This window comes from Chelonoidis abingdonii, chromosome 4, assembly GCF_003597395.2.
Source record: "Chelonoidis abingdonii isolate Lonesome George chromosome 4, CheloAbing_2.0, whole genome shotgun sequence".
NCBI lineage: Eukaryota > Metazoa > Chordata > Testudines > Testudinidae > Chelonoidis > Chelonoidis abingdonii.
Window position 1 is genome coordinate 18520455 of NC_133772.1, and position 19689 is coordinate 18540143.

General features: G+C 46.1%; 1 protein-coding gene across 1 annotated transcript; it reads right to left on the reverse strand.

Annotated features, from left to right (window-relative positions):
* Positions 1 to 437: 437 nt before the first annotated feature.
* MLN (motilin) lies at positions 438 to 19391 on the reverse strand. The gene is made up of 5 exons (XM_032768714.2): positions 19198 to 19391; positions 13828 to 13962; positions 9060 to 9182; positions 5789 to 5897; positions 438 to 564 (listed from the first exon to the last, which is right to left on the reverse strand). Exons 2-5 carry the CDS (start codon positions 13945 to 13947, stop codon positions 557 to 559), a joined length of 360 nt encoding a protein of 119 aa, XP_032624605.1. The 5' UTR covers positions 13948 to 13962; positions 19198 to 19391; the 3' UTR covers positions 438 to 556.
* Between the last annotated feature and the right edge of the window lie 298 nt (positions 19392 to 19689).

The following is a 19689-nucleotide window of genomic DNA, read 5'->3' on the forward strand; positions in this document are numbered from 1 at the left end:
AGTCAGGACTTCTGGGTTCTGTTCCCAGCTCTGGGAGAGTGTGTCCTCTGGTGGTCAGACTGGGGAGCAGAGAGTCAGGACTCCAAGGCCTATTCCAAGCTCTTGAAGGCAACATCCTCTAGTGATTAGACCAGGGATGGAGAGTCAGAACTCAGGGGTTTTGCTGTTTGACCTTGGGCAAGTACTTAACCACCCTCTGCCTCAGTTTCCCCATCCGTAAAACAAAATCAACAATATTTATCCACATTGGGGTGAATGACCCTAATTACTTAGTGTATGCAACGTGCCTTGAGCTCTTCACACAAAAGCTGCTATTCTATATACCTAGAAAGCATCATGATGTAGAGCCATTTTGATTCTTTCATGCACTTAGAGCTTGTCATCTGATTATTAAAGACATTTGAAAGAAACAAGTCATTTATTTAATTCATCTGCACATTTTATTAGCTCGCATCAGATTTTTTTCTTTTGCAGCACTTCACCGAGTTAATCTTGCAGAAGCGTAGACCTGTAGTCCAGCAGCCAGCATCACCCTGCTCTTCTGGGTCTGAGGATATCAGTTACCTGCAAGGTGAGGAAAGAACAAATTCAGTCCTTCATAGGTTTATGTGTGTGTGTATATATACAACTCAATGCCACACATGTGGATCTGTGAATGTCTGGCGCTATACAAAGTCAACAGGACACTAAGGATCTTCCTCAAGAACTCACTGGGACTATGGAAGACAACACTGGAAGTCAACTCAAGGCAGCTTGCACAAGTGGCCATCAAGTGCGGCATATACCAAGGTGATGCACTGTCCCCGCTGCTGTTCTGCATAGGCTTAAACCCCTTCAGCCAGATAATGACAAGGACTGGATACGGGTACAGGTTCAGGAGTGGAACTACCATCAGCACCTCCTCTACATGGATGACATCAAGCTGTATGCTAAGAATGAACGAGACATCGACTCGCTAATCCACCTGACGCGGATCTACAGTGAGGATATCGGGATGTCATTCGGACTGGAGAAGTGTGGTCGGATGGTAGTGAAGAGAGGGAAGGTAGTAAAGACTGAGGGGGTGGAACTACCAGCGGGCCACATAGCAGACATACAGACCAGCTACAAGTACCTTGGCGTTCCACAAGTCACATGGAAACACGATGAGGAGGCAAGGAAGACAGCAACATCCAAGTATCACCAAAGGATAAGACAGTCCTGAAGAGCCAGCTCAGTGGGAGAACAAGATCCACGCCATCAACAGATACGCCCTGCGGTCATCAGATACCCTGCCGGTATTAGTGAGCTGGCCAAAGGAGGACATGGAGGCTGCTGATGTGAAGACCCGGAAGCTCTCACAATGCACGGAGGTTTCCACCCCAAGTCCAACACCCAAGACTGTTAGCCGGAAAGAAGGCAGGTGGGGCTTGGTGAGCGTCAAAGCCACTGTCCTGGACGAAACCCAGAAAATCCAGGAGTACATAGTAAGATGGCCCCAAAGTGAGCTGCTGAGAGAATGCCTGAGGCAGCAGCAGACATGGAGGAAGACCAAGCGAGAGAAGTGCCATGGCAAGACAAGACCCTGCATGGATGTACCATCGACAGATAGCTGAGGTGTGCTGACATGGGAAATCCTACCAATGGCTGGAAAGGCTGGACTAAAAACAGCACTGAGGCACTGATCATAGCAGCACAGGAAACAGCCAGAGCACCGATCATTGAGCAGGGTCTACCACTACTAGAGAGGACCCAAGGTGCAGACTGTGCAGAGAGGCCTCAGAGACAGTCCAACACATAAGTGGCAGATGTTAAGGTGCAGGCAAGAACAGCATACACTGAATGGCACAACAAGTGCTGGCTATGTTGTACAGGAACATCTGCAGAGCGTATGGGCTAGACCCTCCAACCAGATGGGAGATTCCACAGAAGTGTAGAGAATAGCAGGACTAAGATTCTGTGGGACTTCCAGATCCAGACGGACAGCAATCAACCAGACATCGTGGTAATAGACAAGACCAGAAGACAGCGTGGTGTAGATATAGCAGTGCAAGTGACAGCAACATCGGAAGAAGAATCATGAGAACTGGAGAAGTACCAGGGCCTGAAAGAGGAACTAAGAGGATGTGGAAAGTGAAGCCAAAGTTGGTCTAGTGGTGGTAGGAGCACTCGGGGCTGTGACTCCTAGCTGGTGAGTGGCTCCAACAGATCCCAGGAACAACATCAGAGCTCTCTGTCCAGAAGAGTGCAGTGCTAGAACAGCTAAGATACTGCGCAGAACCCTCAACCCAGTCTCTGGTAGAGGACCCGAGTGAGGAACACATACCACCCATAGGGGTAGAGAGGGAATTTAATATATATTGTGATACAGCTGCCAGGCAGCATAAGATGTAGCAGGGCTTTTGCTGCCGGGAGGAAGTTTGCTTTAGATTAATGCGCTGTGGCCAATTAGAGGCACCTGATTCAGTTTAGAGCAACCTAGAGTTCAGATTCCTGACTCCAATTAGAGCACTGACTCCAGTTAGTGACACCTGACTCCAGTAGAGCACTGACTCCAGTCATGGATATAAACCCTGCTTCAGTCAGACAGAGGTGGTAGTTAAGGAGAAAGTTGGATTTGAGCAGAGTGAAGATTGCATAAGAGAAGAGTTTGTCCAGAGAGAAATAGAAGTTGGAGGAGTGCTGCGGTGGATTGGAAGCCCAACAGAAACCCTAGGTAAGGGCACCAGGCTGTATAGAAGAGAGGCGAGAAGCCTTCACAAGCTGACAGGTATTGAGAGGAAGTAACCCAGGGAAGAAACGCTAGTCAAGTGTTCACCACAACCCCAGGGCCCCTGGGTTGGGACCTGGAGTAGAGGGCGGGCCCAGGTCCCTCCCTCTCCACTCCCCTCCTCCAAGGACACTAGGGGAGTGATTAAGAACTGGTTCAGAGGCAAGCAATATCGCCCTGAACCTACCCCAGAGAAGAGAAAGCGCGAGACCCAGAGAACAATACCGGCAATTTGCCACAATATATATATATATATATATATAAATTTTCCAGTCCTTTATAAGCCATGCATACACTGCCCAGTCTTTTATGTACAATGTCCTGTCCTTTATAAGCCTTATACAGTCCTATACAAGATTCACTCCACAGTTCCCAGTCCTTTGCATACAATTCCCAATCCTTTATAAGCCTCACGTACAATTTTCAGCCCTTTTCAGATTTATGTGCAATCCCCACCCTCCTCAGCTTCCACTCTGGAAGAAATGATGACAAACTGAAACCAGCACAGTTGAATTGGAACAGTAATCCCACAGAATGGGTGGAAGCCCTGTTGCTAGGGTTATTTAAACCTAGACTGGATAAAGCCCTGGAGAATTGACTGTAAATCATGATCCCGTACTGCTCCCCAACAGTGCGTGCATAAATTAAATAACTTACTGTCACAGAATTTTTCTGCCTCTAGTTTTTACATACCGAGGGCCAGCTTATCAGAAGAGCTCAGAGCTAGGCTTTCAAGTGCTCAGCAACACAATCGGGGCCTGAGTTTCAGAATTCAGCTCACATTCAGACACCTAAATAGAGGCCAGAAGTCCAGAGAGCTCAACACCTAACTCCTTTGAAAATCTGGCCTCGATTGCAGGTGCTGAGCAGTTTGGCCACTGTGGCCTAATTTATGGATGCTGCATTCTGCTGAAAATTTCACCCTAAAGCCTGAGATCCTTAGTTGTTACTCGCTGTTTACTTGGGGCTGGATTGTGCAGTCCTTTTGCATACTGCTCTGCTGAGCTTTTAGTCACGTAGTCCCATTGGTGGGGCGATTTGTGTATGTGCAGAACAGTGTGAATAAGAGATGTGTGATCTGGCCCTATGTTCTCACTAAGGCAAACCTCATTGACTTCAGGGCCGAACAATTAGAACCTCAATTAGCCCTTAAGTTTTTAAGTACAGCAATGTTCCCCAAAATACCTACAACTTGGCAAAACCAACAGCCTGGTTCTGATCTCTGTCAGACCCCTGTAAACAGAGAATATTTGCACTGAAGAAACTGGAGATACACTGATATGTAACTGTTATAAAGGTATGATCCAATGCTCAAGGGAGACACTGGAAAGTCTCCCTTTGACTTCAGTAGGTGATGGGACAGAAAGCAAAGGCTAAATTGTGGCTGTGCCATAAGCCCCATGTACAGAACAGCGCTGAGTTGTGCTGTCTAAGCAGTAGACTGTGCCCCCTAGTTTCTCCTCCTCTGTGGAGGGGAAGGGAACTTACACGGTGTCAGACTTACAGCTGGTGCAGTGTGTCATGACTGTACCTATATTTTCCCCTTGTGGTCCAGCAAAGGTACCCCCTCTAGGCTCTCAGCCATCTCTTCTCCTGGGTGCAGATGGATTTTTCTCTCCCTCCTGACCGGGTTTTACCAGGCTGCACAGTCCCCTGCCTATACTGTGAGTTCCTCAGAAAGTCAGACTGACTAAACAGATCTGCTTTGCTTCTTCCCAGAGGCTAAAAGGAACGTAATTGCCCACAGGTACAAGCTACTACGCAGCCCTTTCTAAGCAAGCACATTTATTCTTAAGGCGAAAGCATTATAGAGAAAACATTAAACACTAAAAGAACCTACATATGTGCTAATAAGCCTATCAGAGATCACCACCCCCCTCCTCAAGTTCAACAAGGGCTCTGGTAGGAGTCAGCCCTTCCAACCCCACCACGGGGCTTTTCTTTGGTTATAACTTCAGAATATTTTTTGCTCAGAACAAGAACCCCCATGAATAGGTCAAGTCCTTCCAACCCTTTCCAGGAAGGATTGGGGTGTCCCTGGGACAGAAGGTCCTGTCCAGTTGTTGGATCAGAAAGTAGGCCTAGAGTCACTTTAAACTCAGGCTATTTTTCCGAAAGTCTTCTGGTCTCTAGAGAATCCAGTCTGAGCCAGTATAGGTGAGCCCTCCCAGGGGTGGGACCTCTCGTGAGGTGAATTTGCCTCATCACCAACCCCTGTTCTTAGCTACTGGAGAGCTCCCTCAGGGAATCATATACAATCCCTCGCCCACAATGATGCACAACATTTAATACTGTAAGATCACCCATAGATATGCCATCTCTGACACACAGAGGATGCCCCCAGCATGCTGACACAACTGCACTGATTGCATTGTGGGGTGGAGCCGAAGCTCCACTCACATATGTATGTGGACTGGCAGCCCCATTGAGGCTGCCATCCCCTCTGCGCTGGTACCCCTGGTGTGAGTAGAGAGCTCAGTGGAGTAAGGGGGAGTCTTACACCCTCTTTTAGTCCCCTGGGTTGGTGCGTAGGATGAGCCACACTCTGGCCTTAAGGGAAGAGAGAAGCAGACTCAAAAACCCAGTATTTAGGTACCTAACTCCCACTGAGTTCCCCTTAGCTATTCAGTGCCACACCTGGGCTGGCCTGCAATGTGCGATTTGCTCTTAATGCACATTCAGGAGGAGAAGGCAGCTCCTCTGCCTTGCTTTTATGCGGACACATTTTCAAACGGCTGGAACAATGTGTTCGCAAGATTGTCCCCTGGCCACGGAGGAGGGTCATGAACGCGGGGAGCAGTACCAAGGGTGGCTGCTTGGAAATGGTGCGATGTCACTGTAACGATCAACAGCAGCACCGAGAGACCATCTGCGCAATGAGAAGGGAGCTTAATGTTCTTAAGCGCAGAGTGTATCCATGGTGGAACGGGGGGACAATGAGGATTCTGTAAAGGGAGCAAACATGACACAAAAGCCATTCCCACAATACAAATATCACAAGGGGAGGGAGAGAGGCACAGTTCAAGTTCCTTACAGTACCATTTCGAGCTTCCAGTAGCATCTCAGTTAGCAGTTCCTCCAGGACGTGCTGATATTTTTCCAGCTGCCTAGCATCAAGCCGCATTCCAGTTTCTCCAGGAGCAGTCAGCTGTGAAGGAAAGCATGGTTAACAAAAAAAGGAAAATGGAGTAGAGGGAGATGGATAACCACACCTCCTACTTCATCAGTGTTGAAGAACAAGGGATCTTGTGCACAGAATTAAGTGCTACAACTTGCTGGAGTTTTCCTCCTCAACCCCGTAGCCAGCCACTGGAAGTTGTAGCACGAAAAATAAGCTGTAAGTTCCGTCACATGGACTAAAGCTAGGCTGATTTAGTCTCCTATTTGGGGCTTGATCATGCACTGTTCAAATCAATGCTAGTTTCCCCATGGACATGAATGAGAAGAGGGACTGCACCCTTAGCAGGGGCGGCTCCAGGCACCAGCGCTCCAAGCGCGTTCCTGGGGCGGCAAGCCATAGGGGGCGCTCTGCCAGTCGCCGCTAGGGCAGCAGACAGGCTGCCTTCGGTGGCATGCCTGCGGAGGGTCCGCTGGTCCCGCGGTTTCCTGTGGGACCAGCGGACCCTCCGTGCTTGGGGCGGCAAAATGTCTAGAGTTGCCCCTGACCCTTAGTATGGTGGACATTGACGTGGACTGGGTCTTCATAAGAGATAAGTTGCCTTGAGGGCAGTCCTTGAACTCTTTACTCACTCTTGGGTTGCTAGAAGTCCCAGAGTTTCAATCCATTGGGTCATCCAGATGTTCGCTTGGAAATGTAGGCTGGATAGGCCACTGGCAATGAACAGCATACGGCCTCTGCAATTAGCAGAGGTCCCAAAGGAGAAAGTGATCCTTGAACTTGATAACCCCCCGTGTTGCAACTCTTTCTCAGGCCAGTTGTTCTATTGACTCCGATGCCTGAGTAAGAGCTGTAGGACGAGGCACGTTTCTGCATCCAGCACCTCAGGACAGCTGTTGCTAGGATGTAACAAAAATGAATGAGTTGCTCAGGCCATATTTGGGGGTGCTGGTCAGACACGAGGATGTGCCTGGTATTTAATGTTTAAGACTGAGAATGCTCAGAGTTTAGACACTAATATTAGACAGTTTTGGAAGAGCAGATGTGTTAACTAATATCCTGGCTAAATTCCAACTCAGTTAGACTTTACATCCTACTCAGCTACATTTCCCATGGATCCACATTCTTTCTCCTTCCCTTTTGCTGCTGATGAAGAATAGTGATGTTTCCAACTCAGAAGTGGCTACATTGCCTGGTGGGTGAAGCTATCCCTGCACTCTAATAGAGAAGCCCAATTTTCTAACTTGGGTGACTGAACAAACGTGCCTCTGAGGGCTCCGATCAGCACACTGATGCCTAAAAAAACTTGGACTTTCAGAAAACCTTTGACAAAGTCCCTCACCAAAGGCTCTTAAGCAAACTGAGCAATCATGGGATAAGAGGGGAAGTCCTCTCCTGTATCACTAACTGGGTTAAAGACAGGAAACAAAGAGTAGGAATAAATGGTCAGTTTTCAGAATGGAGAGAGGTAAATAGAGGGGTACTCCAAGGATCTCTGCTGGGACCAGTGCTGTTCAACAAATTCATAATGATCTGGAAAAAGGGGTAAACAGCAAGGTGGCAAAGTTTGCAGATGATACATAATTATTCAAGATACATGTTAAGCAGACTGTGAAGAGTTACAAAGGAATTTTACAAAACTAGGTGACTGGGCAACAAAATGGCAGATGAAATTCAGTGTTGATAAATGCAAATTGGAAAACATAATCCCAAATATACACATGAAATGATGGGATCTAAATTAGCTGTTATCACTCAAGAGAGAGATCTTGAAGTCATCGTGGATAGTTCTCTGAAAACATCTGCTCAATGTGCAGTGGCAGTCAAAAAAGTGAACAATGTTAGGGACCATTAGGAAAGGGAAAGATAATAAGACAGTAAGTATCATAATGCCCCTATATAAATTAGTGGAATGCCCACACCTCAAATACTGCATGCAGTTCTGGTTGCCACATCTCTCAAGAGTTATATTAGAAATGTAAAAGGTACAGAGAAGGGCAACAAAAATGATTAAGGGTATGGAACAGCTTCCACATGAGGAGAGATTAAGAAGACTGGGATTGTTCAGCTTGGAAAAGAGACAACTAAGGGGGAATATGATAGAAGTCTATAAAAATCATGACTGGTGTGGAGAAAGTGAATAAGGAAGTGTTATTTACCCCTTCACATAGCACAAGAACTGGGGTCACCCAATGAAATTAATAGGTGACAGGTTTAAAACAAAATAGAAGGAAGTATTTCTTCACACAATGCACAGTCAACCTGTGAAAATCATTTCTAGGGGATATTGTGAAGACCAAGAGCACAGCTGGGTTCAGAAAAGAATTAACTACATTCATGGGGAATAGATCCATCAATGGCTATTAGCCAAGATGGTCAGGGATGCAACCCCAAGCTCTGGGTGTCCCTAAGCCTCTGATTGCCAGATGCTGGGATGGGATGATAAGGGACGGATCACATGAGGATTGCCCTGTTCTCTTCATTCCCTCGGAAGCACCTGGCACTGGCCACTGTCAGAAGGAAGAATGCTGGGCTAGATGGCCCAATATGTTCTTATGTTCTAAAACAGGGTATTTTTCTGCCCCAGAGTGCTGATTTAAGAGTCCAACAGTGAAGCTGGATGGACTGAAGTTTGTAAACTTGGTACACGCGCTACAAGGTCCTTAGGAATCCTGCAGGTTCAAAGGTGCTGGACAATTCACAGTGATAACAAGCCTACTTTAGTAAATATCAAGAGAAATCCCAAACCAAAAGCCAGACGCAGACTTGCAAAATCCTGAGCAGCAGTGGGAGGTGTTTACTGAGAGGCAAGTAAAAGATCAGTAGATTTTTTCACTATCCGTATTGCCAGGCAGGGAAGTAGACTCAGGGGCTGAGCTGCTAAATTTTCGAGATAATTTTTCAAGGCTGAGGTGCACCCTGCACCTGTCCTCTGATATAAACTTGCTCAGTGCCTGGGTCCAGTTTATAAGAATTGGGTAGTATCCCTTTAAACAATTCCTAAGCCTGCTAGTGGCACTCACTTACTGTCTTCTATTGCAGAAGCCATCAGAACCTAACAGGGCAGCAGCGTACACATATAGATAGGGCTCATATGTTTGTATCTGGTCCGCGAACGTGGTTATTGAATACCCAATTGCACCTGTGTGGTTTCCTCATATACTTAAGGGTCCCTGCCACCATTCCCCTCACCTTGATGATCTCGCCCTCGTCCACACGCTCCACGTCAGAGAGCTCGGTAACGTCTCCGCCTTCCGATCGTTTCTGCAATATCAGGGATTTCTTCTGCGCTTTGTTCCTCTGTTTCTCCTGGAGCTACATGGCAAAGTACAGTAACAAACAAACACCAAGGATCAGGAAGGTCACAGGGACAAGGGTCGGGGTGGGGCAGAGTGGCTGCTTGTTTAGCAAAGGGTGACACATGCTGGAGTAGGGTCTATGGAGCAGCTCCATGGTCATGAGGTGACCTGATGGAGGGGAATCCACATGCAGCTGAGTGCTCCAGCACCAAGCTGAATGACTTGGGCTAAGAGCAGGGGGCAGGATTTGGACCTGGGTTTGCAAATGGGAATTCCCTTCCTTACAAATCCCTTGTTCCCTTTGCATGGATCATCCCTTACTGGTGACGCCTTGTCCTTGCTGCTGGTGCTGCTCCGACATGACACCAGCTGTTATTTTGGTACCAAGCGCATCCCTTGGCAGATCAAGAGGGCAAGCTGGTATATCCTTCACCCGTGAGAACTGCCAAGCTGAACAGGGCATTGAACCAGAGAAATGAGAAACCAGCGAAACCTAATGAGTCACCTTTAGTCCATCCACTGGGAACCAGTGCAGGATTATTCCCCGCAGTCCTCCTGATCCAGTGCCCATTGGAAAGACTCCCATTGATTTCAGTGGACACTGGGTCAGATCCTATCATACAGACAAAAATGTCAAAGAGCTGCTATCCCTTGGGTGGGCACTGGGCTCAAACCAACCTTTTGGTTAACAGCCTAAAGCACTACTGGGTGACCCAGTAGAAGTAGGGCTTTGGGAACCCACTGGGGGGGTCTTTGGAGTGGTTGTTCAAGGCAGGGTTGGTCTGTTGGAGGTGGGGCCATAGTGCTGCCCTAAGTGCCACACTGAATTTTAAAAAGGGTATTTTCAGTGTTAGAGAGGCAGATTTTGGACAAAAAATAAGAGGGACTCCCCTCTTGCTCCAGAGGACCCTTGATTGTGATGAGCACCCCAGGAGGAAGAGAGTTTGTATGGGCTGTCCTAAGGTATATTTCCCAAATCTGAACCTTAGCGTCCAAAATTTGGGTACCTGCATGAAACCTCTAAGCTTAATTACCAGCTTAGATCTGATAGGCTGCCACTAATCAAACTCAGAGTGTTTGATAAACTCTGGTCTCCCCAAAACCTTCCCTGGGGACCCCCAAAACCCAGATCCCCTGGATCTTAACACAGGGAAAGTAAACTCTTTCCCTCACTAGTGCCACTCCTAGGCTTCCCCTCCCTGGGTTCCCCTAGGAGATCAGAGTGCTTCAAACTCCATGAAACACACCGAGCAGGTTTTTTTCCTCCCCCTTCCCTCTTCCCCAGAGGCAGTACAGGCTCAATCTCCTTGAGCCTTAACTAGGAAAAAATCCAACAGGTCTTAAAAAGAAAGCTTTTAATAAAAAACAGAAAGAAAAGATATAAAAATGGTCTCTGTAATCAAGATGAAATATTACAGGGTTATTTGCTTATTAAAAAAATGAATAAACAGCCTTATTCAGAAAAAAAATACAATTTAAACATTTCCAGCAAACTACACACGTGCAAATACAGAAAACAATGTAAACGCCTATATTGTCTTCCTACCTGTACTTACACATTGGAAACAGAAGATTAGAGAGCCTGGAAATAGCGTGATCACCCTCAGAACCTAGAGAGCACACAGACGCAGAACAAAGGACCCATACCCAAAACTTCCCTCCCTTGAGATTTGAAAGTATCTTGTTTTCTGATTGGTCCTCTGGTCAGGTGTTGTTTGTTACCCCTTTCCAGGTGAAAGAGACATTAACCCTTAACAATCTGTTTATGACATGGGCTACTGGTGAATGACACACTGCAGTGTACATTCTATAGGCTAATGCTGAGACACAGCGGGGAAGCTTTCATGGCTGCTTCCCATTTCTCATTAGTTTGCCGCCTTGTTTAAACTGGATCCATATACTTCCCCTTGCCTCTGATAGTGGTAAAGAATGACCATGCTCCACCCAAGAAGCGGCCACATGGATGCTCAGCAGACACACCAAGGGAAGAATAGGCCATCCCTGCTAATTCCTAGACAGGGTGTGAAATCCTGGCCCCACTGAAATCAGGGGGAATATGGCTAATTATTTCAGTGGGCCCAGGATTTGACCCATGGTCTCTCCAAGATGAAGCACATCAGTGAAGTGGAAGTGGAGGTGGTGGTGGTAGGTGAGAAGCTTGCCTGTGCTGTGTGAAAACAGAGAACATTAGGCTCTAGGGCTGTCAGCTTGGCATCTTTCAGCAGCATTAGTTTCACATCAAAAGAAAAGGATTTTCCTCTATGCGTGTCCCAGAACTGAAATCTATTTGGTGCATGGTTAATTAATTGTTAGAACAAAGAGGCACAGCAGAATTATGATGGGAGACTGCAGCTTCTCCATAAAAATCCGAGCCATTAGCAATTATAAAAGAAAACCGTTAAAAAATATCCACAGACAAATGTAAATGGTGTAGGGATATTAAAGAAGGTTTATACTAAACATGGTTTATGTGGGAAATGATTTATTGATTTATTGTCAATTAATACTTTATAACTTAAGGTTTATGTTAGAAGTAGATTTGGGATGATTTATTGATTTATTGTTAATTGATATTGTATAACTTAAGGTTTATGTTAGAAGTAAATTTGCAGTGATTTTTTTAGAATTAGCTAGTGTCTGTGTGGCCTGGCTTCAAAAGAGAGACGTTGTAAAAACCGGTTCTAGTGAATTTGATATTGTTATTTCTAATTGGGGTCTGTGGAAGCCTGCTCAAAGAGTACTTGTGCTATGTGTCAGAATGTGGTTAATTTGACTCAGCACCAAACGTCATTGACACCTATTGCTACAGGAAAACGTGTTACTACTACAATAGAGACTCCACCTCTGTAAATCTTATTTCACTTTCTGGTCCTTCTTGTAATTGTCTAAAAGACGGGAGTTCTCACCACCCACAGAAAGATACAGAGACAGTAGAAGAATGTAATGAGAGTAACGCTGTCATGTGAATGGTTGCTGTATTTAATGATGAACTGGTTAGGCGTTACAGCTGAGAAATTCAGCTGGTGAAGAATGTGGGCAAGTGGAATCAATAGCGCGACTCCGAGACCGGGCGTAAATATGGGATCCAAAGCACCTAAAAAACATCCTGACCACCTCAAAGACCAAACAACTGACGAATGGAGCCAGCGCCTGCTGTTGATTTGGCAACAGCAGTGAAAACATGTGGAACTCCCTATAAACGCTGAGACTCTAAGGATGAGGCTTCGAGTCTATGGTTCTGCTGCAGCCTCCAGGAGCATCAGTGGACCTCCGGACTTGGCTCCACTCTTGTGTTACAGGATAACCTGCGCGTATTCTGTCACAAGCAACTTTAGGCTGGTAACTATAATATCTACACAGAACTTGTGTGAATGATTGCGTGAATGGATATATATATATATAGAATTATAGGAATAAGTAACCAAACAACATTGTTTGCTGTTATCTTTTATTTTATTATGGTATTTATAATAAATGTGACAACTGTCTTGTCCTCTTTAAGATCCTGCTAGTTTTTATTGGTATAACAATGGGCCTTTTGTTTCCACTATCCTATTTTATGTTCAACTGAATCCTGGCTCTTGCAGTCTAATCCTGAGTCTTTCACTCAAAGTCCTCTGGTGAATAAAGTGCTTCCCACACTTTGAGGATCCTGTAAATTGCCCTACCAAGCTCATCCCAGTACTGCCATGGGACCTGTCGTGCTATGGGGAGTCTGTTCTAGCTACATTTCCAATAGAGATGGACTTGAGAGAGCTGGTCTGAACCTTCGACCCATTGAGAGCTTTACATGAGTAAGAACTCTGTTGGCCTGAGATTCGTCTCCCATTGAAAGCCCCAGCTAAGAAAAGCATTGCTCTTCAGGCAAGCACATAAATGTGTGTTTAAAGTTAAGCCCAGGCTTACAGGATTTCCTGAACCAGGGCCAAAGTCAGCACTCTGAGCACGCTTGTAGATGATCACCCTGTAAATACAATCTTAGGCTATTGCCTGACAGGTTGGTGGTTTGAACCCTCTGAAGGGATACCAGTTCCACCGCAGCACCACTGAGAATAAACTGAGCCAGTTCCCCTGGACTTTCCCCACTTTTCCAACAACACGGGCTTAAAGAAATAATCCCCCTTGTCTTTTCTTACCTGTGCTGCGTGAGGCCTGGCACTGGCGTACTTGAGGATTTAGTGGGTTAGCACACTAGTCCTTCATCTCTGGAGACTGGTTGTCTCAAGGCATAAGAGAAATGGGTCTGCTGCTCTCAGCCAGACCCCTAGTGGATGATGAGGGTCATCTGTATATGTTCTCATTCAGTCAATTCCCCTGCTACCCCAGGTGCCTCCTGTTCTCTACCTGTAGCACAAAACTGTTTAGTTTCATGAGGGCTGTGATACTTTGGTCTAATTCTGGTGGTTGGGGTTGGAATGGAGGTGGCTGGGTTGTATGTAGTGGCCTCTGCCTGACAGGTGGTCAAACTAGCTCTGGTGGTCCCTTCTGGCCTTAAACTCTATGAATCTATGACTGGCACCATCATGAAACCATCTGTCAAACAGGCCCTGTCTCTGCTCAGAGGAGATGAACTATGAGCTACGTGCGGGAAGCATGCACAGGATGCGCCTTTCTGCACCACACGGGGCTCTGGCCATTGCAGTATGGTGCCCAGGGGTTACCTGCATCCTCTCGATGTCACTGCGAGTGAAGAAGGCTAGGTAGCCTTCAGTCTGTTCAGCCAGCATGGCCACCACATACACCACCAGCAGAGAAGTCACCACCTTCTTCGAAACCATCATGGAGCTTGAGAAAGCCTGAGCAACACAGGAGAAAGGAGGGTCAGAACATGCCAGCAGGGATGGCTGCCTGCTGCAGTGCACAGCAGTTAAACCAACATCCATAAAGGAATAACCCTGAAATATAGTTCAGACAATTTATCCTTCCTGGGACACGGAGCTTGGGTTTAATAAACAACTTTCTTTGGTGTTTATTTCTGATCAATAGCCATAGACTTTATATTTGCTCTCTAAGCTGCTTCTGTCACTGACATTAGCTGTTGAGTGATCGTCTAACATCCCCTCGAGGGCCTGACCTCCAGCCAATGGCCCAATCCTAAGAATGATAAACACTTCACAATTGCAACTCCCACTTCCCTACAGGATTCACCTCCACATGGTCTACACCCAGTGAACCATATGATTTGGCAGCTGCGGATACTTACCTGGTATAGGAGGCAAAGTGATCTCAGCAAGCACTTGGGTAAAGATACCTGGGCTTGTTTGCACTTACTTTGTACATCACAGAGCTGAGAAACTTCACCGGCTGAGAAGCATTTCTCAGTTCATACAAAAGAAAACTACTTTGGAGACTGAACATTTTCATTTAGATTTTTGCATATGGGAGCGCTCTCTTGGCATGCTGCTGAAAAGTGATCTGGAAGGAAGGTTTCCCCCAAAGTCCCTGGAACTCTGCATTGCTGAACAAAGCAAATGTCTAAAGGTTTGGGCTGAGATTTCCAAAAGTGACTGGTGATTTTGGGTGCCCAACTTGAGACACCTTAAAAGGGGCCTGTTTCCAGAGGGCAGGTGCTCAGCATTTCCTGCATATCAGGCCCCTTTTTGCTGGGCAGTGAATCCCCAAAATCACCAGCTGCTTTTGAAAATCTTGGCCTAAATATGAATGGAGCAACTGCAGGCTGAGGAGGCCCTGGTCTGACTTAAACTGAGACGTGAAGTATACATTTGCATGTCTCTAGTTAGAATGATGTCCTGGCTATAAGGCACACATGCCCATTGAGTTCCCCACCTGGAGATGGTTGCGGTATCTAGAATGTCTTCCCTTTGGCAAGCAGAGTTTGGAACTGGAAACAGGCTTCTATGACTATTGCATCATCCTAAAACACAGGAACGCTCTCTGATCCTAAAGCAGCTGTGACTGACAGCCACCCTGTCTTCTTCATAGGAGGGTCATCTAAACCGACTGGACTTCTTGACTCCTGCCTCTTGAACACAACAATTTTAGGCTCTGAGTCAGCAAAGGACAGACTGGTTCATAGGAACATTGACTTCACTGGGCCTCCTTGCCTGCGTAAGATCCTTGCTGGAACCAAATCCCCAACCAAGAGGCAGCTTCATTTTCTAACCAAGAGCCAGAGGAAGGGCCACTTCCAAGCACCTCTGTGCAGTTCAAGCCATGGGCCTCTCAGCTCCCAGCCTGACTTCTAGCAACCTGGAAGATGAACACGGAAGAGGATGTGGGGCAGGGGAAATCAGCTCCAGAGGGGAAATCCTGCCTTTATGCAGTGAAAGGGAAGGTTCCACACAGCCCTGCCTAGAACTCCGCCAACAGACTCCGATTTAAGTGCAGAGTTCCATGAAGCAGGTTCTTATGTAATACCAGTTATTTGCACTTTAAATGGTATGCACAGCACTTAATGAATGCTTGGGTTTTGCTAGCTGGATAATTAATAATCAGGTTTCATATAACACTTTGTATTCCTGACCTAGCACGTTGTCTCCAAGTGCTCTACTGCATTATCCCCATCTTACAGTTGGGGAAACTGAGTCATGGAGAGGCAAAGTAACTTGCCCCTGGTTACTGAGTCAATGGCACAGCTGGGAACAGAACCAAGGGGTCGTGCTTTAGGGAGCAGGGTCTAGTGGTCAGAGCAGAGTACAGATCCTATGCTCTCACTTCTGTCCCTAACATGAGAATACAACCCAGGAGTCCTTATTAACAGGACCGCTCTCTAAGCACTGGACACTGTCATTTCTCATGAATGGGTCTGTTCCTGGGCAGTAACTGCCTATGTTTAAAGCACAGTCTTACGGAGCATTAAATACCTATTCAGTTCTGCCAGTGTTACGCCTCCGTTACAGTATGTATGAAATCCAGACTTGCCCAGGGGAAAATGCTTCAAGCTACTGCACTGAGTTTCCATAGTGAGGGAAGTGTCATGATTTGGCAGCTTTAGTATAACTGTTTTATTATAATTATTTTTATTTTCCCTCAATAAACTTTAGGGGAGGAGGGAGATCAAGCCGGCATGCTAGTGATTCTAATCTCATAAAGGCCCTGTAAGACAGTATGGGCAACTTCCACAGGTGGGCTGAGCCCCTTAATAAATCTTGCTAGGTCATACATCATTTGCCACCAGAGCTGTACAGGAAACCAGTTTAAAGGGATTTAAAAACCAGTTTCCAACCTGATTTAACAGCAATTTCACATCAGAGGGAAGATTTATGTAAACATTAAGTCTCCTCTTTAAATATTAAAATGTTCTCTCTTGAACACATTTAATGAAGTCTGGTCCCACTATGTAACTGCTTTACCCAATTTTTTCCTGATCCTTAATTATTTTTAAAAAGCTTTTGGTTGAAGCATTATTAAAGGGACACTGTCAGGTCAAATCTGGCCCCAGAATTAGATTCCATGTAAATATAAACTTGTACAGACCAATAGAAACTAACAAATATTCTCTCCCACAGCAGTTGCCACCCGATCGTTTTGGAATTGTGCTAACACAGGAAAGCCAAGGAAGAGCCATCGTAGATGCCACTGAATAAAAAACATTAGAACTTATGTATCAGATCACAGTCTGGTCTTGGGTCTGCTTTTCCACTGTTCTGCACTACATGCTGTCATTTACACGTGTGCAAAATGCTCCCAAAACAAAATGGTAGGGCCAGGTTCTAAGGTGGTATAAAATGGTGTTCCTCCATTGACATCAATGGAACTGTGTTGATTTACACCAGCAAAGGATCTGGCCCAGTAGTAGATTACCCCATATTGCAATCACTTTGTACAGGTGCATATGACTTTATGCGGTTTAGGGCAACAGAGGCTTGGCCCCCCTCTCAACAGGGGCCAGTCCCAGTTGCTAAAAACTCCCACAACAGACAATTCTGTAATATCCTGCCCCCATGGTGAGGTTTCTTCCTGACCCTAGGCAGTTAGTGGCTGGCTTATCAGACCTACTGATTGCATTGGGGGATTCTGCTGTTAAATTAGTTGCACCACATGACCCAGTGACCCACAGCAATCGCTTCACTGTACTGATTGAAAGGGGATTGCCTAGGTCTTTCCTTAAAACAGGATTCTACCATGCTTATGTCCTGATGCACATTATCTTTCAATAGGATAATTCTTTTGTGTCACCTGATTTATTCCATAACATCAATAAACTACTGCCCCCCAACCCCAAAATACCCCAGTCACCTCCTTCGTCTCCTACCTACTACCCCTTTCTGAAGCTGTTCTCTGTTCCTGGAGAAAAGCTCCTGCTTTTTTACTTTAGCCAGCCAGTCTACTGAACATCCCTTCCATACTTTGTAAACAGGACATGTCTTCCATATTTTAAGACTCCATTTCGGCGCCTCCCCTGGTGAATCTATAGCTTACTGTTTGTGAGTTACTTTCACTGGTAGCATTTGATAGTGCCAAGAGGGAAGATTCCAGGGTGGGCATCAGTACAGCGTGGTACTCTGGGCACTTTGGCCCAGATTCTACATTGCTCTGCACCTTGCATTGGCATTTCCGGTAAAATGCCACCATTCTGATCTGGGACCTTTGGTCCAAATGACGACACAACGCACAGCACAGCGAGCAGTCAAGCCCTTTATTCCCTGAGCATTGGCTCAGGATCAGTGAGGGACATCAGAAGGTTAATTTAGGCAGAAGTTGCATCTGCTCCATCTCTTGTGTTCAGGGCATCTCCTGGAGCGCTCTATTCCTGTATGGCTCCTTGAGTCTCTGCCTCATATTCCACTGTCTGATGGGTCTAACGAGCAGGTAATGAGAACAGAGTCAGTTTAATCAGTGCTCATACAGAGAGGGAAGTGCAGAAAGCACCTTCCTCCTGGATGAAACAGTGATGTTGATGCCCCTTATTAGGCATCTCTCCTGTTTAAAAGTTTCTGTTGAGCTGCAATCAACTAACTCTTGCCATGACAGCTTTGCGGGTGGCAGGGTAGGCGGGATTGGCCCCTCCTATTTCTGAGAATTCAGCAGGATGTATCTGGATGGAGACAGAGCAGTAGCAGCCTCATAAGCAACATGAAATTAAACTCCATGGGAAAATGGATGCAAGAAATCAGAGAGGAGAAGAGCTTAGATACCACGATAATGGGTGTTACCAGAGGGGCAGGAGGAACTAAGAGAGAGGAATTGTTGGGGGACAAATGATGTTAAAGGAAGGAAGAGAGGAAAGAAACGAGGTGACAAGGCACAATAATAACAACAATTGCCCCAAAGTGGAAAGTATCTTCCACCTGAGGAGCTCAACATGCTTTAAAATCTCCAGGGTGAAATTCACTGCAAGAGATCTATGTGCCATTTAAGCCCTACTTGTAATAGAATATCAGTCTTGTGCAGGATCTCTCCACAGGGGTGAATTTCACCTAATAGTGAACTAAATCTCCATCCCCGCCCCCAATGAAGTGGGTAAATATTATCATCCCCATCTTACAGAGAGGGATGTGAATCATGGAGACCCCCCCAGTCCACAAAACAAGCTGGAGAACCCATGAGTCCTGAGTCCCCGTCCTCAGCTCTAGCATCAGGTCCCAGATGGGAAGAGGCTGGTTCTCTTATTAGCAACATCCAGTTCAAGGTGCACGTAAGGGAACCAGGAATGATCACTAGAACCGGTGAGAGAAATTTAAATGGAACCAAAGTCCACTGGAACATGCAGCTCTGCCAAAATCAAAAAGCTCAGTTTTGTCAGAATTTTGTTTTGGAAGAAAACCAGAGGGAAAAAATAGTTCTGGTAACATTGAAATGTCCTGTTTTGACATTTCCATAATGAAACTTTTTGGTTTGATTTAAAAAAACCCTGTATTCGATCATGTCTAAGCCATTTTTTTTTTGTTCAGAATCTTCCTTCCTGGAGAATTCTGAAAGGTTTGGTTTTCTGCTCCCATTTGGAAAGGATCTCAAAATCCTTCATGAAATGGAACTTTTGTCCTCTGCTGACCCTGTTTGAAACCGCTAAGCTTTGACTGTCCATTGCAGCATTATCACAAGCAGAAATGAAGACACTTATCACTTACCTAGAGAGTGCAGCCGTCTCTTCTTGGCAGTCAGGGATTTCTGATCTCTCCTGTGTACTCCTGATCAATCTCTTAGCCCTTTATAGGCCAACTACAAGCACTCAGTTACATCACCAATAATCAGTGGTGCCCGTGGCTCCCAGATGCGGTCACTGGATACTTGGGGTGCATAGAAACGGGTTTGTTGCGCAGGCAGCAACTTCTTCTGCAAGGAATTTTTTTTTTAAGAGTTCCCAGTTTCCAAGGAAGATCACATCCCGCCCCCACAACTGGCTGTCCTCAGAATGACTCTGCTGTTCTGAGTGCTGCCCACACCGGGACTGTACCCTAGCTGGGATCGTGTTAAGAAAACCATCCCAACTACTTGCAGACCCTCACACCCCTCTGTACCCTGTTTTGCATTGCATGGGCAGGGGTACTCCTGAGTTGGCTCCCATCTACTCATCACCTAGGAACACAATGCTTGCGTGAGGTCATCATGAGTCAAATCCT

Bases quoted from the DNA above. Each gene is read 5' to 3' on its own strand.
- MLN (XM_032768714.2), bottom strand. From the start codon at position 13,947: ATGATGGTTTCGAAGAAGGTGGTGACTTCTCTGCTGGTGGTGTATGTG. The intron at 9,183-13,827 runs GTAACCCCTGGG...TTTGCCATGTAG, and splicing joins GTGACATCGAGAGGATGCAG to CTCCAGGAGAAACAGAGGAA. The intron at 5,898-9,059 runs GTGAGGGGAATG...TTTCCTTCACAG, and splicing joins ACGAGGGCGAGATCATCAAG to CTGACTGCTCCTGGAGAAAC.